Genomic DNA, 23,535 nt, shown 5'->3' with positions numbered 1-23,535 from the left:
GCATATTTGACGACTGCAGCGAGCTGTATGGGCCCAGCTGGGTACTACTTTATAGTATGTTCATTCTACTCACTGGGGTTTATGCCTAAAGTCAGACTTGGGTTCATGTATAGGTATGTGTCAGCTGTGCTAGCTATTGGATATATTTAGACTAATTAAGTTCATTGGCAGAACAATTGAATGGGGGGGGGGGAGGAGGATGGGACATGGCAGAGGGTGGGGGATGGGGAATCAGGGATGGCAAAACAAAAGGCAAGGTATGCAGGACATAAGAATTGGAAAATTATTTGCTGAGAACATGTATGTTGATGTGCTTGATTGAGCCAATGCACAGTGTATTTTGGATGGAAAATTCATTTGTGTGTTGTGATGGTGTATAGTGAATTAATGTAGAAAATGAATAAATTAAAAAAAAAAAAAAGCCAGGGACCAGCAGTTAGCATAATGGCTATGTCACTGGACTCCCACGTAGTTGACCGCAGTTTGCGTCCTGGACCTGGTGGCTTAAACTCACGCTGGGTGCGTGTGCATGCGTGCCTAAGATCCCAAGAGGAGAATGGAGGAGAAGGGATTGCAGCATGACCATCGCCCCTGGAGGGTAATTTCTTACTTTCTGTCTCTCTGTCTCTCTCTGTCTTTCTGGCGAGCACACACACCCTATAGCAAAACTTCTAAAAAAAAAAAAAAAAAAAGCCAAATGGTGCTAGAAAGTACATAGTTAACAGCAAGTTTGCTTCCTATCCTCCCTCTTTCTGGCTTTCCCCAGAGGCACACACCGTTACTAATTTCATGAGTATCTTTCTGGATATAGTTTGTCTACGTCTGCATAAACTAAGTAGTTATATCTCCTTCTGTTTTACACAAGTGACAGTGTGGGGAACCAGCAGTTAGCGTAAAGGCTATGTCGCTGGACTCCCACGTAGTTGACCGCGGTTCGCGTCCCTGACCCAGTGGCTTAAAACTCACGCCGGGCGCGTGTGCGTGCGTGCCCAAGATCCCGAGAGGAGAATGGAGGAGAAGGGATTGCGGCGTGACCATCCCCCCTGGGGGGTGAATTCTCGCTTTCTGTCTCTATGTCTCTGTCTCGCGAGCGCACGTGCCCTATAGCGAAAAAAAACTCTCCAAAAAAAACAAACAAACAAACAAAACAAGTGACAGTGTGCAAAACACTGTACATAGCATTTCATCAAAATGTCTTATAGATCCTATTTGGTAAACTTTCGTTACATGTACCAACTTTTATTGAACCAGTCTCTCACTCCTTGTCTGTTGAGGTGCTTTCTTTTGTTGTTAAGTTTCTTTCTTTCCTTTCTTTCTTTATGGCAGGTACCCTTGACAGAGTCTCACCATACCATGATCCTCCCCAACCCAGCCTTCCAGCCAGTCAGAGTTGGATGTTCAGATCAACTTAGGATCTGAACCCGGGCTCTCCCCTGTGGCTCTGCATTGCTCAGTGGCACCTACTGTCCGCAGCCCCACAGCTGGGCCTGTTTAGATGTTTCCTCATTTTTGTTCATGTGGGTTTGGTTTTTTGTTTTTGTTTTTGTTTTTGTTTTTGCTTTTGTTTGCCATTGCTAGCAGGGCTATTATGAATATCCTTGCTGGGTAACACAAGTTGTTCTTCAGGATCCTGGTGAAATAGATATCTTGACCTCCAAGGCATGATCGGGGCCTCTCTGTTTTGTCCACACACTTAATTATCTTTTCCTGGCAAGAGGCTTATGTGCCTGGTGACCCATGATTTTATACAGGGAGGTGAGGGATATCATTTCAGAAAGCACCCAGGTGGAGAGGGTCATGACTGGGTGCCTTCTTCTTTGCCAGGGTTGCTTCTAAGCAATTACAGTTACTCCAGCTGTCCACGGGCAGCAAGTTCCCGTTGAATCATTTAGAGGAGGCTCCGATCCACGTGGACCTCCGAGGACTTCTGGTGACTCCGTTGGCATGTTTGGGAGATGTTAAAGCTTAGTGAAGACCCTCTTCTTCATATGAAGCCAGTTGTAATTAAGTAGAAAGACTTAAGGACTCTTTGAGAACTAAAAGCTTGTCCCATGCAAAACGATCTGTGGCAATTTGGGGCATGATAGGTTTTTAAAAATGCTTAGAGCAGAAACCTGTGTCTGCCCAGTGTCATGTGTTTAAAAGGGCTGAATATGCACTGTATTTGTTTTACCTTTGGAAATATTTTTTTTCCATCAATTATGAATTATGAATTGCTCCAGTTGGGGAGGTCAGTGTCATGAAATTGAATTTCATTTAGTGGCACCCTGGGAGGCAGAGGTGCTGTTCAGAGATGGTGAAACCTTAGATCCTTGGGCACTTTCTGTTGTCATACAGATGAAAGCCTAACAAAAAATCATTGTGATGGTGTTGGGGTTTAGAGGCAGGAGGGAGCGAGTTTGAATGTTTCCTCCTCTTTCTTTCTTTTTTTTTTTTTTAACCACAGTGGCCCTTCTTAGCCAATCCAGAAACATGATAAGCAGACTTTGCAAAAGCATTGTTTCTCTGACAGCTGGATGAATGTTGAGTTTGTTTGGGGATGAAGACTATATATATTTCAGGGATCCACCCAGTTCCTGACCGGAGAGGAGAGGCTTGGTAAGGCTAGCACATTCAGCCAGTTGTGGTTTTTGTCTGAGTAATTTCAGTTTCCTAAATCTGAGGAGTCCATCATTGGTTTTGAAAAAGATAAGACAGGCACAGATCTCAGTCCGGAAAAGTTGCTAGTTAGAACAGACGACTGGATGCTTTCCCCTGGAGACTGTGATCTTCATACCCAGGCCAGGGAAGTATGTCCTGAGGTCAGCGAAGGCAAACATTTTTGGAAAGGAAGCTACCCGTGTTGTTTGTTTCCAGAGAGCCGTTTCTGTTAGTGCTTGTTCACAGCCGACACTGTGCTTTTAAAGTCCCAGGCCTAGTTCTTTCTTCCTGTCCTTGATCTTACTCAAATCTGGGAGGGGGAGCCAGGCATTTTCCATGGACTGGCCATAGCCAGGACTCATTTTAATAATAGGAATAATCAGATAACTGTCATTTCTAGTTAGTTTCCAATTTATTTCTCTTTTGCTAAGAGAGGTAATAAAAACGATCATTAAGATCTTTATGTTAAATTGAGTAAAAGAAGACAAAGTTCCTTAGAACTGCAAAGCTTAAGTAAGTTATAAAGGTTTTGAAGGGCCAGTGGGTGGTGGTGCAACTAACATGACCGTCTGATGCTGGATGCGCGTGAGTCCTGGGTCTGGGTTTGGGTCTCAAGGGCTCCCTTTACAGATTGGGCTGGCTGTGGCAAGGGGGGGATTGTGGCATGAAGACCCAGTTGTAGGTGCCTGTCTATCTCTCATGGAAAAAGTAAATAAGTAAACTTATAAAAAGATCAAAGGTTTGTCAAAGAGTCTAGATTGATTGTGCTTCCTGTAGGAGCGTGCATGTACGAGATTATAAACAGCTTCGCCTTAAACCTCTGTGAACAAAACGATGTGCCATGTGAGGCTTAAGCCAGGTGTTTGTTCTAAACACACCCAGACAGCTTTTCTGCCGGTAGGAGGTGCCATTATATCTCAGCCTTTTTCCTCTTTAAGAGAGTGGTTGCTGTCATAACCCGGGATGTTTGTCAGCTCTAGGTCCTGACATTCTAATGACTTCTTCTCCAGCTTGTTCCGTGAAGGAATAACTTAGGCTGTTGATTTAATTAAGTGTCAGGCTGTCAACTTCAGCCAGGAGATCACATTTGTGAAACATCACCAGATTAATAGCATCCCTGTTTGGGGCGTCTCTTCTAGAAAGCAAAGGTTCACCAGGGGTGGAATTGGCAATACTCAAGGCCACTCGGGGGTTCTTTCCTCTCCCTCTCGCCCTGAAGACATGCCGTTGGCATCTGTGGGTGTTGCCTCAGAGGGCCTCTGTAAGTATCTAGTATCTTTAGAGGTAGGACTTTGCCTTCAAACACCTTTTTGGAAGTTTGGCCTTGATTCTTTGGAGCTCTGATCTTTTTCGTGTTTTGACAGTTTTCTGTCTCATTATAAATGGAGCTGTAGCTTGAAGCATAGGTGTTTGGCAGTTTCTTTGTTTCGGGAACAAACAGAAAATCCCCAGTAGAATAAAAAGGTGGCAGTCCCTCTGAGGGGCTCTTTCTGTCCACTCATTTCATACATATTGTACTGGTCACCTGCTGTGTGCTAGATGAGATACTTACCTCGAAGCGCTGACTCCAGAGCACACGGCCCGCTGGACTTCGGTGGGACGTGGCTGGCAGCCTCACTCCTCGGGGGGGTAAGAAGTAGGATGGCCTGCTCCCGCTCTGAGCAAACCTACCTCCTAGAGAAGGGAGGCAATATTGCAAGTGAGGAAAGCCGACAGCAGCAGAGGGTCCTTCCTTGTGGGGTTCTCACTTTACTCCACACTGCCCTCTTACCTTCAGCCTCAGGGACATTCCTTCCCCACACTCCAGGCCTCAGCACAGTTCTTTGCCTCCATTATCGTCCCTTTAACATAAGGACTGTCTGTCTATCTCTGTGTCTCTCTCATGGAAGAAATAAACTTAAAGGGGCAGGGAGGCAGGTGGCGGTGCAATGATAATGTAACTGGACCCAAATGGGGAAGGTCTTGGGTTCACATTCTGAGACCTCCTTTGAGCACACCAAGCCGGCTGAAAATGGGGGTATATTGTGGTGTTAGGACCATGTCAGGGATGCCTGCCTCCCCCTTTCTCTGAAGACATGGGTAAATAAACCTTAATTAAAAGTAAATAAGACTGTGGGGCCGGCAAGTGGCATGGTGGTTAAAGGCTCTGGACTCCCACATGGCCGACCACGGTTCAAGTCTCGGACCTGGTGACTTGCTTCCTCACTTCCTCTCTCTCTGTCTCTCTCTGATAAAACTGAAAAATAATAATGACAATAATAATAAATAAAGTTAAATAAAAATAATTCAAAAAAAAGTAGGAACTTTTAAAAAGTTTAAAAAAAAGTAAATAAGACTGTTTAATACTACATGCTAGAACCCCCAAATTATTGCAAGAGGAATATAATTCCTTGAAGTCCTTAGAAATGTACAGTCACAATTTTGAAAATGAAAGGCTGCTATGTATACAGTATTGTAGTTCTCTATAAAAAATGGTTGTCCAACAGAGAGTTGCTTTTGTGATTTTCTACAAGATACTGTTGAATTAAACCACCTCAACACAAAAGGTCACAAGTAAGGTGTGGAACAGTTATTGAGCATGATCCTGATGGAAGGAATTCCCCAGTCCTCCTTAAATACCGTCCGCCAGACTGGCACATATTTTCCTGTGTCTTTTTGTCTCAGCAGATTAAAAGCCTGTTGGGTGAATTCTCGAACCAGTTTGGGCAGTTGCTCTCTGTTGCCTATAGGTGGAATTTACTTCTTTTCTTCTTTTATACAGGAGGATTTTAAGAATGACATGACTTCCAAAGCCATTCACAGTATATTTAAGAATGCTGTACAGCTGCTGCAGGAAAAAGGATTCATTTTCCAGAAAGACGACGGCTTTCAAAATCTGTTCTATGTAAGAGATCTGCAACTTCGGTTTTTTCTTCCCGGCCTCTATTACAAATATATTTATTAATTTTTTTATTAAGATTTTTGGACATAGGGCATGTACTCTTGCCACAGAGAGAGAGAGACAGAGACACAGAGAGAGGGAAAGCAAGAAAGCACCCCCTAGTGGGGATGGTCATGCTGCATCCCTTCTCCTCCATTCTCCTCTCAGGATTTTGAACACACGTGTACACACATGCCCAGCATGTTTTCCAAGCCACTGTATCTGGAACCCTAGAGTGGTTGACCATGTGGGATCCAGCTGCTCTAACCATCATGCCACTTCCTGGTCCTGTTTACTATTTATGAATACCTACTTACAGTTTTCAAAGATAAAGGAGGTACATAAAATAAGAAGAGAAGGGACCACAGGTGGCATGGTAGTTAAAGCACTCGACTCCCACATGGCCAATCACAGTTTGAGTCCTGGACATGGTAGCTTCAAAATCACGTGTGTGCATGGATGCCCAAAATCCTAGGAGGAGAACAGAGCGGCAGGGATTACAGCATGGCCATTCCCCCTAGGGGGTGCATTCTCACTTTCCCTCTCTCTGCCTCCAGCGAGCACACACACCCTATGGCAGAAACCTAGAAAATAAGACAAGAACTAACTGAAAGTCAGCCCTTATCTTTCCCTCAAGTTACCTCTCTTCAGAAAATATCCCTCAGACATGTATCTGTACATTACAAATGTTCCATATAAAAATATGCTCCTGTAGCTTTTCTACCAAAAATGTGATTATCCTCCAGACAGGGCTGCTCAGTCTCAACACTGTTTGGGCCACATGGTTGCTTGAGGCCGCCCTGTGCATTACAGGGTGTTTGGCATCATCCTTGACCTTCACCCACTGGATGCCAGAAGCAGCCTCCCTAGTTGTGACAACCCAAAGTATCTCCAGACATGGCCAGATGTTCCCAGGAGAGTTGAGAACTGCTACTCTAACTAAGGCTCAGCAACATTTTTGGTACCGGGAAGTCTACGACGGGCGCCTTTCCAACATTAGTGCTTAGCGGTCTGCCTTTCTTTTCTTTTTTTTTTTTTGAGAGGTTTTTCGCTATAGGGCGTGTGTGCTCGCCAGACAGACAGAGAGAGACAGAGAGACAGAAAGCTAGAAATCGCCCCCCAGGGGGGATGGCCACGCTGCAATCCCTTCTCCTCCATTCTCCTCTCGGGATCTTGGGCACGCACGCACATGTGTCCGGCGTGAGTTTTAAGCCACCGGGTCCGGGACACGACCCACGGTCGGCTATGTGGGAGTCCAGCGACATAGCCATTACGCTAACTGCTGGTTTTCTGCCTTGTTCTTTTTACCTCCTCATGGCTCCCACACTGCGGATCCCTGCTGTAACCTTGTTAACCTTTTCTTTTCTGGTAGACATTCATGGCGCTTCTGACTTTTGCTTTTGGAAATACAGCTGCGATGGCTGTTTTTACATAACCCTGTTTGTGACATTAGGTAAATATTTGTGGAAGAGTGACTAATGAGATGCTAGAGCAAGGCCAGCAGATGGCGTGGAGGTTAAGGCAACTAGATCCCTATGCCTACTGCATAAAGTTCCAGACCCAGCAGCTTGAAAAACACTCCCAGTGCACATGCATGCATGCCCCAGATCCCAAGAGGTGAATAGAGGAGAAGGGATTGCAGCATGGCCAACCCCTCTGGGGGCTGATTTCTCACTTTCTTTTTCTCTCTGTCTGTGTCTCTGGTGAGTGCACATACCCTATAGCATAAGAAAAAAGATTGGTTGGAGCAAATCACATGTACCCTTGAGCACTGGATGGACATGGTCCGTTTGGCCTCCTAAGGACTGGCCCAGCTGACTCTCTCACTAGGAGTATGAGTGCTTATTGGATTCACTGTTCCTGAGTTAGAAGCTCAGCCTTCATTGCTGGCCTTCAGTACCGGAGGAATTGAGCTGAAAGTGGGCCTCCTTGGGACCACTGATGGCAGTTCTGTAGATGTGTCTTCAGGCACGTGTGCTCAGTGCTCCCAGAGAGGGCCGAAACCCTGAGGTGTCCCAGGAGTCTCACTGTTTATGAGCAAAATTCTAGAGGGGAACCTTTTCTTAATAGTACATTTCCTGTTGTTGGAAGTGTTCCAGTCTGTGTGAGGGTCAGTGCCGTCTGTCTCGTCCCTTTGTCTCCTGGAGGGTTAGAGAGCTCAGAGGGCAGCTCACCCCAGCCCCTCTGGGACACACATTCCCCGCAGGTCTATAGAGCAGGCCTTCCTGGGGAGCAGGAGGGCCCCAGGCTGCAGTCCAGGGCCGGGAGTGGCAGGGCTGGGCACTTCCTCGTGTGAATCATTGTGAGCCGGGACCTGTGATCCAGCAAGAATAGATCTCTGGTCTCCTCCTCTGACTCCTCCCCTTCCACTCAGTGCCTTGTAGGGGCCTTGTAGGTTTCCGGACTTATAGGCCCTGCCTTGCCTCAGTGTGGCAAAGCCCTTACTGCTGTGGTTTTCAGCCCCCCAGCACACATTACCATATTTACTCTTCACCCTAACCTGGGGAGTTGAGAGGAGGCAGGTGCTATCAGTATTGCCATCTGTCAGTCAGGTCAGACAAGCATTCTTGGGTTCTCTTTAAGCAGGAAACTTATAGCTGTTTGCTTGCTTGTTTATCTTCTTTTGTTTGGTAAGTTTTTTGCCATAGAGCATGTATGCTCACCAGAAAGAGACAGTTGGAGGGAAAGCAAGAAATCACCTCTAGGAGAATAACTACACCACAATCCCTTCTCCATGCTCCTTCTGAGATTTTGGGCACCCACTCACATGCACTCAGTGTGATTTTTCAAGCCACTGGGTCCGGGACTTGATCCATAGTCGGCCACATGGGAGTCTGTCACCTTAACCAATATGCCATCTGCTGGCCCCACCTGTATATCTTCTTAATCCCTCTGTTTCTGTCTAACTTTATTACTTCCTTCTTTTCTTCCTGTCTTTTTTCTCTTTCCTGTTTCCTTTTTTCGTAGTAGACTCATTACTGAACACGAAGGTGAAACCATGTTTGTGTTTTCTTTTACTTGTGCCTGAGGAACGACCCAGGTTATGTGTACCTTCCAGAACAGGCGTTGCAATGGATAGGCTAGATTCCCTCTTGTTATCTTCTCTTCATAGCTTTTTTCCTCTGTTGTTTTTTCCTTGTGCCTGGGAAAAGGAAGAAAACTAATGAAACACAGACAGGGCTAGGGCCCCAAAGGAAAGAGTCCTGAGGTGGAAATGAGAGGCTGTGAGTCCTTGGCCCTTCCTCAAGAGTAAAACAAAAAATAAGACAACTTTTATGAATGTGTGATGAGTATTTAAGAAGAAAGGTGTTCCTTCACAGGAGAGAATTTCAGATTTTGTATGAGTTATGACCCCAGTGAACCAACACCTGAGGGCATGTCCTGAGGACCAACCACCAAGCAGCGAGCCGCTTAGGGACAGAAAGCTGGTTTGGTAACAGGCCAAGTGTCGAAAATTGAAATTGAAGTGAGTGGTGCAGGGAGGGGCATGGTTATGAAATCTTTAGAAACTGTAGTCTGGGTGACAGGACTCCCTACTACTTTTCCTACTTAGGTAACCAGAGAAGACAAAGGCCTGCACAGGAAGATCCATCAGATCATCCAGGAAGACTGCCAGAAACCCAACCGTAAGGGGTGGAGTATACGGGGCCGCCCTGGGGTGCTGGAAGGGGTCACTTTCTCCCAGGGAGCTCTGGGTGGAGTCAGGAGACCCGGGGCTTTTCCTGGTAGTGCCTTAGAAAGAGGATGGTCAGGGCACCTGCCCGCAGGGAGCCTGTTTGCCCCTCTCGGTCAGTGTGCACCGACCGTGCTGCCACATAAGATTTAGCCTTGGAACGTGTCTAAACATGCAGTGCTTGGGTCCCCCTCCCCCGGGATTTTGATTTGGAAGGGGAGGGTTAGGGGCTAGAGAGGTAATCTCCCCAAGTGACTGATCCAGCGAGGTAAGCCACTGTGCTAGGACTTTGATGTCTTTGCGGTTCTTGTGTTTTCTCTGATACCTGTTATTTCTGCTCCAAACTGGTCTCTCGTCTTGAAACACAAACATCATATTTTCTTCTTTTCCAACAGCAAGGCCTTTCAGTGCTGGGAGGACTGGTTCTAGACATCAGGGTTTATGAACAGTGTAATTTAGTCATCTTGGACACTGATCATTTGCAAAAGGAATGGTTTAACAACAGCTGGTTTTAGTGGAGTTAGGTCAGCCCCTAGTGGTTAGACACTCTAACTGTAGCTAGTCTGACAAACATTACTCTTCACACTAGTGAGAAGAAAAGGGGCGGGCCTAACTTTAAACCCCATTAACAACTGGCCAGTCTTAAAGGTGACTTCTCAAGGTCTCCCTTTTGCAAACTAATTCTAATAGCAGATTTGGGGAAGAGTCATAAATGACCCCAGTTCCCTGATCCTGCCAGAGAAGTCCACCCCCCAGGGATGCCAGCCCATTAGTCCTTACATTCCCGGGACTTGAACCTGCTCCAGGTTGAGTCAGTGGGTAGAGCTGGGCCGGGCCCCAGCCCTGGTGTTTATAGTGCACAACCCTATTTAGACTTTATGAATCCTGAGAGCTGATGAGGTCAGATCCCAGAGTGGTGTGGCTATAGGTCTAAAAATAAACTCAAAGCAGTTTATTATTTTAATGCAAATGAATGAATGTTACTGGCTTCTTCAAAACAATAAGAACTAGTACCCTTCAGTTGAGGGAGAAGCCTGCCTATGCACAGGTCAGAGTTAGGGTTTTTTTAAGTTTCTTTCTTTCATGGGTGGAGAGAGAGAACACCGCTGACAGGGCCTTGATGCTATGATCCACTTCCAGCCTTCACTCAGCCCTGGACCATGAGTACGCTGGGCATGCAGGGAGTTCTTTGGACTTGAACCAGGAACTTTCCCATGTGGGATTGCCTCTCAGAGCATGGCATTTTACCTCTGCACCACCGTCTGGCTCTCTAAGGAACTCTTGAGAGCAGTCCAATGTGAGATTCTCAAGGGGTGGGAAGATGCACCCAAGGTAACATTCCTGCACCCATCCTAGTCCCAGAGGGCCCGAGGCCCTTACTTTGATCTGTATCAGGATCTAGGGTTGGAAAAGCGAATGAAAGGAATTTGCACCTCATTTCCCTGGAGAAGCTAACAGCCTCAGTGATCTGAGGGATCATCGGGATGGTGAGTTTTTCATCCCCCTGCAGGCCAGCTCCTACCTGTGACTGCATGTCGAGAGGCAGGAGCTCAGCCCTCCGTTAGTAAATGGGGGCCCGTAAGAGCCACAAGCCAGTTGCCTGGTGCTAATAAACTTCCTGGAGCTGAGTTCTGGAGCCTGAACAACAAAGAACACTGATGAAAGACCACCAGGGATGCCTGGAAATCTGCTGTGGCCACTCTTCGTAACACCGTTAACCGATGGTGGTAGATGATTATTTTTAATATTAATGTTATGCACATCATGAAAATGTCAGACAGTGTAAAAACACACACAGAAAAGGCACACTGCTCGTAGCCATCAGCTCCAGGTTTGGAGTCCCCCTCTCCAAAGGCAGTGGTTTTGCCAGTTTCTTGCTCCCAGAGATGGTATATGCACTTACAAACATGCATGTGTAGTTTTCATTTTTAAAAGCCACAGGTGGGGCTGCGTAGTGGCACAGTGGTAAAACCTGATGCTCCGTGATGCTGATCAGCAGGGAAAGGTTCCAGGTTTACATCCAGGGACCTCCCTGAGTACTCTGGGTGTGCAGCTGCCCATGATCCAGGGCTGGTTGAGGCTGGGGGCGGATCACAGCATCAACGCCCTGCTGGAGGTGTCTCCCTCTCTTTCTGTCTCTCTCTCATTGAAGAGATTTTTTTAAAGGTTTTTGCCATAGGTACATGTGCTCACTGGAGAGAGAGACAGAGTCAGAGAGAGAAAGTGAGGAATCACCTTCCAGGGGGATGGCCAAGTCACAATCTCTTCTCCTCCATTTTCCTCTCAGGATTTTTGGCCACACATGCCTGGCATAATTTCAAGCCATTGGGTCCAGAACTCACACTGCAGTCAGCCATGTGGGAATCCAGCACTTTAACCACCATGGTACCTGCTGGCCCTGAAAGCATTTAAATTTAAATTTAAACTTTAAATTTAAAATAAAAATTTTAAAACATATGTAAAGCTTAGCATACAGTATATAAATGTCTCACATCTTGTGGGGTTTTCTTTTTTCTTTTTTTAAGAGAGATTTTTACTATAGGGCTTGTGACCTCACTGGAGAGACAGAAACAGACAGAAAGCAAGAAATTACCCCCCAGGAGGGATGGCCACACCGCAGTCCCTTCTCTTCCATTCTCCTCTTGGGATTTTGTTTTTTTTGTTTTTGTTTTTTGTTTTTTTGAGAGGTTTTTGCTATAAGGCGTGTGCGCTCACCAGACAGAGAGAGACAGAGACAGAAAGCAAGAAATCACCCCCCAGGGGGGATGGCCACGCCACAATCCCTTCTCCATTCTCTCAGGATCTTGGACACGCACGCACATGCGCCTGGTGTGAGTTTAAGCCACCGGGTCTGGGACTCAAACTGTAGTCGACTGCATGGGAGTCCAGCCACATAGCCATTATGCCAACCACTGGTTCCAAAAGTACCTCGGTTTTTTAATAGCAGCAAGGTGTTCCATAATTTATAGGTAGATATTTGGCCATTCATTTAGCCATTCCTACTGGCCTTTAATTTGTTTCTGACCTTTCATTCAAAATATAGCATTGATGGGGCTGGCAGGTGGCATGGTGGTTAAGGGGGCTGGACTCCCATGTGGCCAACCACAGTTCGAGTCCTGGACCTGATGGCTTGCTTTCTTACTTTTCCATCTCTCTAGCTCTCTCTCACTCTGTCCCTTTCTGGTCAAATTTAAAATTAAAAAAAAAAAAAGTCTTCAAAATATAGCACTGTGTTTTTCCTTGGCAGGATGATTGGTGGAAGGATTCCAAGTTTTTGGTCATTTATGAGTGTCTCAGCAAAGGCTGAACCTACAGCAGTGAAAGGACTATATTCCCCAAACCCATTTCAGGTCCCTGAGGGACAGTCCAGGGTTTGTCTAAAGATAGGCAGCATGGCATCATTGAGAAGAACTGGGCTCCAAAGCCACCTCGCCTGGGTTGGAATCCCACCTCTGCCACTCTGTATGACCTTGGGCGAGTCTGGGCTGTAGGTTGCTTATGTGCAAAGTGAGGGTAATAGTACTTACGTCATAGGCTGTTACGAGAACTAAATGCATCGCCGTTTATAGAGCTACTGGAGGGGTACTTCGTACATGATTAGGGCTATGGAAGGGTTAAATTAAGATGTCCTGTTTCCTGTAGCCCTTAACTCTCTAGCCCTGAGACCTGAAGTCTCACTGTCTGCTCGATTTAATGTTGATGTAAAAGGAAGCGGTTTCAAATATGTAGACCCTTGTCAGGATTTTGTTCTATTCCTGTTGGGCTGTGTTTTTTAGATTCTGGATTTTGACTTTTAAGAATGGATATAATAGTGACAAATTATCCACATTGAAGCGCTCCACGTTGAAGATTCGTGTGTGTGTGTGTGTAAAGTTTATTTTTCCTTCCACGAGAGAGACATAGAAAGAATGACAGGCATCCCCAAAAGGGTCCCCACACCATGATCCATTCCCATTCTCAGCCAGCCCAGATGATGGACACACATGTGTGCTTGGTGTGCTCAGGGAGGGTCCCAGGATACAAACTCAAGACACCTTCCCAGTGGATTCAGTTGTAGTACCACCTCACCCCTGCCTGGACTCTGAAAGATATTTTTATATCACCAACTTCTCATTCCAAAAATGTTGCAACCATAGAAAAATTAAAAGACTAGTATAATAAATAGCTATATATTGGAACCAGCAGATGGTATAATGATTATGTCACTGGACTCCCACATATTCAACCACGGTTCGAGTCCTGGACCCAGCTACTTAAAACTCACCCTGGGTGCATGTGCATGTGTGCCCAAAATCCCAAGAGGAGAATGGAGGAGAAGGGATAGAGGCATGTCCATCCCCCCTTGGGGGTGATTTCTCTCTGTCTCTGGTGAGTGCCTGCGCCCTATAGCAAAAACCTCTCTTACAAGACATAGTAAATACCAATATATCCTTCACCTAGAGTCACTAAAAAATTTAAGCTTGCTTTTTCCTTTTTTTGGGGGGGGGGAGGAGAAAACAACCTCTATGGGAAATGTTCACACCTCAGTCCCTTCTCCATCTCTGCCTCCTGTCAGGATTAGCCTAGGACCCACATGTACTGGGCGTGTAACCCGCGCGCCCACTGGGTCGGGGGTGTAACAAAAAGCCACTAGGTCCAGGACTTGAACCACAAGGTCGGCCATGTGGGATCCAGCTACCTTAACCACCAGGCCAAGGAGCTGACCCAAAGCTTGTATTTTCTAAGTATAGGAACATTCTCCTATATGATCATCATATCATTTTTAACCTAAGAAAATGAGCATTCGATGAGTTCTAAAGTGGCAGCATTTTTAGATGGTTACTTTGTGCCGTTAGGTTTTCAAAAAGCTCACATGCGTCTAGCCCAGACTTGTCTATGCCTTGAATAATACAACTCCTTGTTGTGGAAACAGATACCATCTGACCCTACTCATAATGGAGTAATTTTTTTATAAACTCATAATCTTTTTTAAAAATTCTTAAAGTGATTTTTCCTAACCTTTCTAGTTAGTAGCTTATACCTGAAATTTATTTTCATGTGATTCAGGTCTTTAGCACATCAGCTGTTTTTGGTTTCTGGTGAAGAAACTATAAATGAGGCGACTGTAAAAGTACGTGGAAAAATACGAGGCCAAGAAGGTTACCGCTGCTCTCAGCGATGGCCAGAGGAACACCTTTCAGAAAAGTCTGCTTGGCTCGTGGGTTATCCCGTGAGGGGTCAAATGATGCCGTCGTGCTGACTGCAGGGGAAGTGCTTTTCTGAATTTCTCATATGAAAAGTCTATGTTCGTGTTCCACATGTGCTGGGAAGGTCACCTGTCAGCTTCAACAGACAGAGCAGAATGTCCTTTCTAAGAAGTAGTTTAAGGCCCCCAGGACAGCCAGCATGGCTGTGTAGGGCCTCCATATGCCTGTAAGTCATCTTGAGCCCCGAGCCCAAGCATCAGGCCCCGCAACAACTGAGGTTAAAAGCCAGTGGGGGACCAGCAAATGGTGTAGTGGTTAAGGCGCTGGACTCCCATGGTTTGCGTTCTGACTCGGCAACTTGAAAATCAGCTAGGCACATGCGCACATGTGGCCAAAATCCTGCGAGGAGAATGCAGAAGTGATTGTGGCGTGGCCATGCCCCGGGGGATGATTTCTCACTTTCCCTCTCTGTGTCTTTCTCTGGCATGAACACATACCCCATGTAAAAACCTTAAAAAAAAAAAAAAAAGAAAGAAAAGAAAAAAAAAAGCCCAGCATGCTGAATTCTGGGTGCTCCTCTGTTGTGTGCGGGCCTGGATGCTTAGAGTCCTCCGCTCCCCATCATCCATGCCATCCTGCCATCGCTTGCTCTCTAGCTTATACTCCCTGTGAGTCTGTGTCTTCTTTTCTCAAAAAAGAAAGCCTCCTTGGAGCAGGGACCTGTGGATTCAGTTGTAGTACCACCTCACCCCTGCCTGGACTCTGAAAGATATTTTTATATCACCAACTTCTCATTCCAAAAATGTTGCAACCATAGAAAAATTAAAAGACTAGTATAATAAATAGCTATATATTGGAACCAGCAGATGGTATAATGATTATGTCACTGGACTCCCACATATTCAACCACGGTTCGAGTCCTGGACCCAGCTACTTAAAACTCACCCTGGGTGCATGTGCATGTGTGCCCAAAATCCCAAGAGGAGAATGGAGGAGAAGGGATAGAGGCATGTCCATCCCCCCTTGGGGGTGATTTCTCTCTGTCTCTGGTGAGTGCCTGCGCCCTATAGCAAAAACCTCTCTTACAAGACATAGTAAATACCAATATATCCTTCACCTAGAGTCACTAAAAAATTTAAGCTTGCTTTTTCCTTTTTTGGGGGGGGGGGAGGAGAAAACAACCTCTATGGGAAATGTTCACACCTCAGTCCCTTCTCCATCTCTGCCTCCTGTCAGGATTAGCCTAGGACCCACATGTACTGGGCGTGTATCTCAAGCCACTAGGTCCAGGACTTGAACCACAAGGTCGGCCATGTGGGATCCAGCTACCTTAACCACCAGGCCAAGGAGCTGACCCAAAGCTTGTATTTTCTAAGTATAGGAACATTCTCCTATATGATCATCATATCATTTTTAACCTAAGAAAATGAGCATTCGATGAGTTCTAAAGTGGCAGCATTTTTAGATGGTTACTTTGTGCCGTTAGGTTTTCAAAAAGCTCACATGCGTCTAGCCCAGACTTGTCTATGCCTTGAATAATACAACTCCTTGTTGTGGAAACAGATACCATCTGACCCTACTCATAATGGAGTAATTTTTTTATAAACTCATAATCTTTTTTAAAAATTCTTAAAGTGATTTTTCCTAACCTTTCTAGTTAGTAGCTTATACCTGAAATTTATTTTCATGTGATTCAGGTCTTTAGCACATCAGCTGTTTTTGGTTTCTGGTGAAGAAACTATAAATGAGGCGACTGTAAAAGTACGTGGAAAAATACGAGGCCAAGAAGGTTACCGCTGCTCTCAGCGATGGCCAGAGGAACACCTTTCAGAAAAGTCTGCTTGGCTCGTGGGTTATCCCGTGAGGGGTCAAATGATGCCGTCGTGCTGACTGCAGGGGAAGTGCTTTTCTGAATTTCTCATATGAAAAGTCTATGTTCGTGTTCCACATGTGCTGGGAAGGTCACCTGTCAGCTTCAACAGACAGAGCAGAATGTCCTTTCTAAGAAGTAGTTTAAGGCCCCCAGGACAGCCAGCATGGCTGTGTAGGGCCTCCATATGCCTGTAAGTCATCTTGAGCCCAGAGCCCAAGCATCAGACCCCGCAACAGCTGATGTTAAAAGCCAGTGGGGGACCAGCAAATGGTGTAGTGGTTAAGGCGCTGGACTCCCATGGTTTGCGTTCTGACTCGGCAACTTGAAAATCAGCTAGGCACATGCGCACATGTGGCCAAAATCCTGCGAGGAGAATGCAGAAGTGATTGTGGCGTGGCCATGCCCCGGGGGATGATTTCTCACTTTCCCTCTCTGTGTCTTTCTCTGGCATGAACACATACGCCACTTTCCCTCTCTGTGTCTTTCTCTGGCATGAACACATACCCCAAGAAAAAACCTTAAAAAAAAAAAAAAAAGAAAGAAAAGAAAAAAAAAAGCCCAGCATGCTGAATTCTGGGTGCTCCTCTGTTGTGTGCGGGCCTGGATGCTTAGAGTCCTCCGCTCCCCATCATCCATGCCATCCTGCCATCGCTTGCTCTCTAGCTTATACTCCCTCTGTGTCTTTCTCTGGCATGAACACATACCCCAAGAAAAAACCTTAAAAAAAAAAAAAAAAGAAAGAAAAGAAAAAAAAAAGCCCAGCATGCTGAATTCTGGGTGCTCCTCTGTTGTGTGCGGGCCTGGATGCTTAGAGTCCTCCGCTCCCCATCATCCATGCCATCCTGCCATCGCTTGCTCTCTAGCTTATACTCCCTGTGAGTCTGTGTCTTCTTTTCTCAAAAAAGAAAGCCTCCTTGGAGCAGGGACCTGGTTCCATACCTCTTCCTAGGTTATGGATATGGTGGCAGGATCATAGTAGTTCCCCATGTAGGAAGCCGCTACTGTGGTCTCTTTCATCCACACAGCCACCCTGGGAAGGAGGTGGTTTTATTCCCACAAGCCACTTTGCCCCCGTTGTAGAGCCAGGACTTGAACTCAAATCTGGTGGACTCAAGTCAGCTCTGTGTCTACCGTCTGCTCACTCCCCCCTGCTCAGTGCGACACGCAGATAGGTAGGACATCTTCAAGAGAGCCCCAGTCAGGAGCGGTGAGTTCAGGCAGCCACTAGAGGTCAGAATTATCCAATCTCTCATCAGCCCAGCCCGATCTAAGAACCTCTCAGTGCTGAAGAGTAGGGAAACTGAGGCTCAAGGGGGCTGTGACTTCCCCAAGGCCACAGAAGTGCACTGCATCTCAGACTGTGCCTTGCCCAATCCCACATTACCTCTTTGAGTACCTTATTGGAGCTTAAAGCATTTTTTTTTTCATCCAAAAACAACATTCAGTGACACAGGCTGGCTCTGTGGCCTGCTGGTTAAGGCAGCCAGCTCCTGCGTGGCTGATCATTGGGTTTGAACCCTAGACCCAGCAGCTTGGAAAACACGCTGAGCATGTGTATATGTGTGCCCAACATCCTGACAAGTTAGAGAAGTGGAGGAGAAGGATTGTGGCTTGACCATGCCCCATGGGGGTGCTTCCTCTCCACCCCTGTGTGTCTGCGTCTCTCTGGCGAGCACATGCATCCTCTAGCGAAAGCAAGCATTTAGTGATGGTGTAGAGCAGCTGCGTGTGCCACGTGCTGGGTATATGACATCAAGAGACCAAGCCTACTCTTGCCATGAAGCTTAAAAGTGTGAAAAATGGGGAAGGCTTGGTTTTAGTCGTCGTTCTGGAGAAGCTCCGAATCAGAGGGCTGGCGGATAATGTCTACTGACTCCACAGAACATACCTGGTGGTCCAGCAGGGGGAGCCATGAGTTTCCGACTTCTGGAAGCGGGACAGGATGCTCTGCAGACAGCTGGGTAGAGGGCGATCCCTGCCTCATGAGCATAGGCTCAGGCTTCCTCATAAGAACAAGGCATTCATAAATCAGCTGAGATCACTTAGAGTCCCTGTCACCAAGACGAGGGGCTGGTTTGTACATACACTGCTTGAAGGTTACTGAGAGGCAGCTTATCGATGAACAGACTCAGCAGAGTATGTTTAGGGTTTGGTGCCCCTTATCTTGTGATGGTACTGTGGGAGGGGTGCACAGTCCTGCAGAACAGCCCCCGCCACGAGCCAAATCTGTGGGGTGCTCATAAGGTCCAGCAGCCAGGTCTCAGGGAGGTGGGAAGAGAGGAGAGAGGAGAGCTCGGGGTATAGAGCACTCCCTCAGTAATGAGGTTGGGCTTTGACTCCGCAACACATTTGACATCATGACCCAATACATCCTATCATTCTACTGCAAAACATTCAGTGATTGTGTGGAGCAGCTTGTGTGTGCCAGGTGTTGGGTATATGACATCAAGAGACCAAGCCTACCTACTCTTATTTTAATGCATTAGATCGCTATGAAGTAAAATTCCACAAAATAATATTTATCCTACTTATAATACAGTACATTCTGTAATTTCCTATTTTAGGCTGTTTGGTAAGAAAAAGAATGCTAATCACAACCCATGAAAACTTAGGCCAGTGGTGTGGAGGTTAAGGTGCTGGATTCCACAAGGCCAACTTCATGGGTGTATGTGTGTGCATGTGTGTGTGTGTGTGTGTGTGTGCCCCAAATCCCAAGAAGAGAGTGGAGGAGAAGGGATTGCAGTGTGGCCCTCCTTCCCGACCTGAGCGGTGATTTCTCTCTCTCTCTCTCTCTTTCCCCCCTCTTTCTCTCCCACCACCATATAGCAAACTAAAAATAAAAAATAATTTAAAAAATGATCTCATGGAGACCAGCAGATGGCATAATGGTTATGTCACTGCTGGACTCCCACCATGGCCAACCATGGTTCAAGTCCCAGACCTGGTGGCTTGAAACTCATGCCAAGTTCTTGTGCATGTGTCCCTAGGATCCCAAAAGGAGAATGGAAGAGAAAGGCTCACGATGTGGCCACCCCCCCAGGGAGTGATTTCTCACTTTCTGTCTCTCTTTTCTCTCTGGTGAGCACATATGCCCTAAAGCAAAATTCTCTCTAGGAAAAGAAAAAAAACAAGAACATGATCTGATGCCCTGATGGTCACAGCCCTCAGTGTGAGTACCACTGTTCTAAATCACTGATATCAACCAGGAAAGAAATGACTAACCCCACAGTGTTATTTTTCTATACCAAATGGTCTTAGTGGGGGTAGAGAGTAAGAGCTTACTAGAACACAGCTCTCACAGACAAGACTTGTTAGAAGCCAGGCCAAGAGGGATGAGAACAGGCTAAGGTGGGAATCCCTTCTCACCATGGCAGCCCCTCAAATCAGGACTTACAGGAAAGAAAATGGAGGCTGCTGCAAAATGGCTTTGCTGTGAGTCTCAAGAGGGATCCCACTTAGGAAACTGGAGGTTTAGCACCGAATATGTGTACTTACACATGTCATTGCATTAGAGAAAAAGGTTTATCAAGCGCTAAAACCTCATTAGGTTATAGATACAAATCATCGATTGAGAATCCTTGAAGGCTGCAGGCCCATGCTGCTGTGGTGACAGAAGGAGCCTAGGACAGGTTTTTGTGTTCTTTCTGTGCTCATCTAGAGAACATCTCAATCTTTTTTACCCTTAAGTTTATTCATTTATGTATTTCATAAGCAAGGGAGACAAAGAAAGAGAGAGAGACACCCAACAGCGATTTCACCAGCCCACCCCCAGGTTCAGCTAGCCCTTGATCATGGGCACACATATGTGCCCAGCACACTCAGGGAGGTCTGGATACGAACCCAGAACCCCCCACCCCCATGTGGGTCAGCCTCACACAGCACCATGTTTTACTGCTGTATTGTTTTCTGGCCCCTCAAACTTTCGGATTTATTTTTGTGTGTTCTAGGGGGCATGTTTATGTACATGAAAGAGAGAGAGAGAGAGAGAAAGCACCCCCAGCAAGGCCCATTTATGCTGCAATCATTTTCCCTCCAGTTCTCCATCTGTCAGGATCCTGGGCAGGTGTGCAAATGCCTGGTGTGTAAGCCACCGGGGCTAAGACTCAAATTCCGGTCAGCCATGTGGAACCTGGCTTCTCTGTGCATGCTTAGCCAGAACACTGCAAGGCCATCCCCAACCCCTCAAACTGTGATGTGCATAAACATTATCTAGGGATCTCGTCCAAATGCAGGGGCTGATTTAGGAGGTACAGAGAGGGAGAGGATGAGGAGGGTATGACAGTCATGTCCAGGCTCAGCCACCTGCTTTTCTTCTGCAGATATGGAGAAGGGCTGCCACTTCCTGCACATCTTGGCCTGCGCTCGTCTGAGCGTCTGCCCGGGCCTGAGTGAGGCCGTCCTGCGCCAAGTTCTGGAGCTCCTGGAGGACCAGAGTGACATCATCAGCACAATGGAGCACTACTACATAGCCTACTGAGCAGGGGTCCTCGGACAGCACGCCCGGACTGGCTGAGGGGAGAAGGCGAGGTGGTACTCGGACGGTCAAATTGTGCAGGGGCGCCTACGCCTGGAAGCACCCACCTCATCACAGACTAAAACAGCGTCCCTCGGGGAGTGGGATTTGGCATAAGTGCTGTTGACTGCCGTGTTTCCCAAGAATACAGCAACTTTGAGCTCAGCCACCAGGTAGAAGAAAACCCTGCCTATTGATCCACTGGCTGCATTGGCCATCACTTGGGGCAGGAGAAGGGGGAGACAGGGTTGGTGGCTTTCTTGGTGTTGTATGTGGCTTGAGGCACTATCGTGCTGGAGGGGCACCCCAGGGTAAAGGCCATGCACTGCAGGAGATGCAGAACATACAACCAGATCACACCATTCTAAAACTCTAAAACTTTGGGTTACCAGAAACATTTCCCTGGGCCTCTGGATGGCTGAGCACCAGTGAGTGGAGTAGCTCTCCCTGGATGAGCATCCCTCGCCTGTGGTTTCTGTGGCTCAGGGTCCAGTGGTAGGACCAGAGGCCCAAGTTCAGGCTGTTTGTAGACCTACCCAGAAACGGGAATAAGCATACATCCACAGGATGGCTCTGAGTTTGTCGTTCTCCTTGTTTTCCCTGTTCATTGAAAGGCATCTAAGTGCAGTTCTCCGCGCTTACAGAGGGGCATGACTGAATGTGTCAGTGCCCTTGAAGATCACGAGGCTGGCAGCCAGTAGCCTGGCAGGCAGCAGACGTTATTTTCAGGGTTGCTGCTGAGCGTGCAGGACGTGCTGACACCGTCCAGACAGATGCTCGGTATGTGCCCAGACAGGTGACGGAGTCGTGCTTCTGCTCGGAATGACAAGTTAGAGGAAGAACATCTGAGGTGTGGGGTAGGCTTGTTCTGACAGCAAAAGGACAACTCCAGCCAGCAAAATAAAGCGTGGAGAAACATTCGGAGTTAATTACAGTCATTTCACGGGAGGCACTGCCTTCGTCTGCCGTGTTTGCTCCTGATGCAGTAATCGCCTAGCGTTTCAGCTGTGGAGCACGCAGGCCCCGAGAACCGTTCCAGGCTGTGTGGAACGGAGTGGTTTTTACACTCCAAAGTTGCCTGCAGCACAGTATGCTGGGCTGAGAGCTGGTAGGAACAGATTGCTTTGTGTCACAGACTTTTATTTTAATTCTGCTTTTTGTTTTGCCAGAGGGCATGTGTGCCTGCCAGAGATGGGGAGAGGGAGAAAGCACCCCCCTCAGTAGGGTGTGGTCACAGCGCGATCCCGTCTCCATTTTCCCTCCGCATCAGGATCTTAGGCATGCATGCACATGTGCCCAGTGTGCTTTTCAGGGTACCAGGGGCTGGGATTTGGATATGCAGTTGGCTGTGCGGTCTCCCGCTGCCTTCATCACCAGGCCACAGAGCCAGCCGTTTGTTTTAATTTTTTTTTTTTTTTTATGGAGTATGAGAGAAAGAAACACCTTCCACAGGGTTTTGTCACACTGCTGTCCCCCTCCCCCAGGCCTGGGCTGCACATATGTGCTCAGTGTGTTTCAGGCTCCTGGGACGGGAATTTGAACTGTGGTCACCGTGTGGAATCCATCTTCTCTTGAGCAGTGTGTCACTGCTGCCCCACGGAGCTGGCCCCGTGTCATAGACTTCTCTGACTTGACTCAAACCTTTGCCGATTTCTAACAGTGACTATTCAAGACAGCTGGCCTGGGTCTTCCCTGTGTGCAGAGGCTCCCTGCAGAGTAGGGTCTGCCTAGGACATCCCCAGTGCTTCCCTTGAGAGCAGCAGCTGTTCCATACTAACTACATCCTTGACTAGGGGCCCAGGGAGGAGTCTAGAATCACAGTGCTTGACTGGTATGCTACCATCTAGCACCTCAAACAAAAAAAATTTTTTTGGTCCAGAAGGTGGCATGGTGATTAAGGTGCTAGACATTCCCACATGGCTGACCACGGTTCAAGTCCTGGACCTGGTGGCTTGCTTTCTCACTTTCCCTCTCTAGTTGTGTGTGTGTGTGTGTGTGTGTCTGGTCAAATTAAAATAAATGAATGAATAAATAAAAGTAAAATAATTCTTTACCAAAACAATTTTTTTTATGCTGGAGGGCATGTTCGTGTGCATGAGAGAGAGAAAGCACCCTCCAACAGGACCTAGTCATGCTACAGTCCTGTTTCCTCCAGTTGTCATCCTGTCGGGACCCTGGGCACACTTGTGTGCTCAGCATGTTTTATAAGACGGCAGGATCAGGACTGAAATTCTGGTCGGCCACCTGCTTGCTCCCTTGAGTATCTCAAACACCCTCGTGGCTCATACAGCCTGCATGCTGCCGAACTCTCCACATACATCCAGACTGGGCCTCCCCTCAACTGGGGACTCTCTGTTCAACTTTTTACACAGGTGCGTAATAGACATCCTAAACTTGATTGTTTTCCTCATTCCATTGCTACCAGCTCAGAGTATTGCAGTCCCTTCCTGGCTGCCCTCACCCCTCTGCAGTGGCTCTCAGCAGAGCAGCCCAGCCAGCTGGTTACGCTCACCCTACCCCACGCTGGAGAGTCTCACACCAGATAGGATCTTGCCGCATGTAGTGGTCAGCGGGTTCTGTCTGCCGGGCCTGCCCTCCCGCTGTCTCCTGGCCTACTCTGCTCAGCCGCATGGGCCTTGCTGTTCCTCACACACCCCGGCACATTCCTGCCAGGGGAGGGCCCTTACTCTTGCTATTTCCTCTTCTAGAAGATTCTTTGCCAAAATTACC

At 47.2% G+C, this 23,535-nt stretch overlaps 1 protein-coding gene across 7 annotated transcripts in view; it reads left to right on the top strand.

Moving 5' to 3' along the window:
- STN1 (STN1 subunit of CST complex) overlaps positions 1 to 22,279 on the top strand; it is a 58,951-nt gene extending 36,672 nt beyond the window's left edge. For 5 of the 7 annotated variants that reach the window (XM_006166402.3, XM_027767406.1, XM_006166400.3 and 2 more), the window contains 3 exons: positions 5,402 to 5,524; positions 9,114 to 9,186; positions 20,612 to 22,279. In XM_006166402.3, the coding sequence (XP_006166464.1) occupies positions 5,402 to 5,524; positions 9,114 to 9,186; positions 20,612 to 20,769 (354 nt within the window). In that variant the 3' untranslated portion in view covers positions 20,770 to 22,279. Of the gene's footprint in view, positions 1 to 5,401; positions 5,525 to 9,113; positions 9,187 to 19,406; positions 19,462 to 20,611 lie in introns of all 7 variants that reach the window. The other 2 variants (XM_027767407.1, XM_027767408.1) reach the window with 2 other exon arrangements.
- Positions 22,280 to 23,535: the final 1,256 nt, after the last annotated feature.

This window comes from Tupaia chinensis, unplaced genomic scaffold (assembly GCF_000334495.1).
Source record: "Tupaia chinensis unplaced genomic scaffold, TupChi_1.0 Scaffold144255_1, whole genome shotgun sequence".
In the NCBI taxonomy this organism is placed as follows: Eukaryota; Metazoa; Chordata; class Mammalia; order Scandentia; family Tupaiidae; genus Tupaia; species Tupaia belangeri.
The sequence above is the reverse complement of the archived record's forward strand: the minus strand, read 5'-3'. Positions and strand labels throughout refer to the sequence as shown.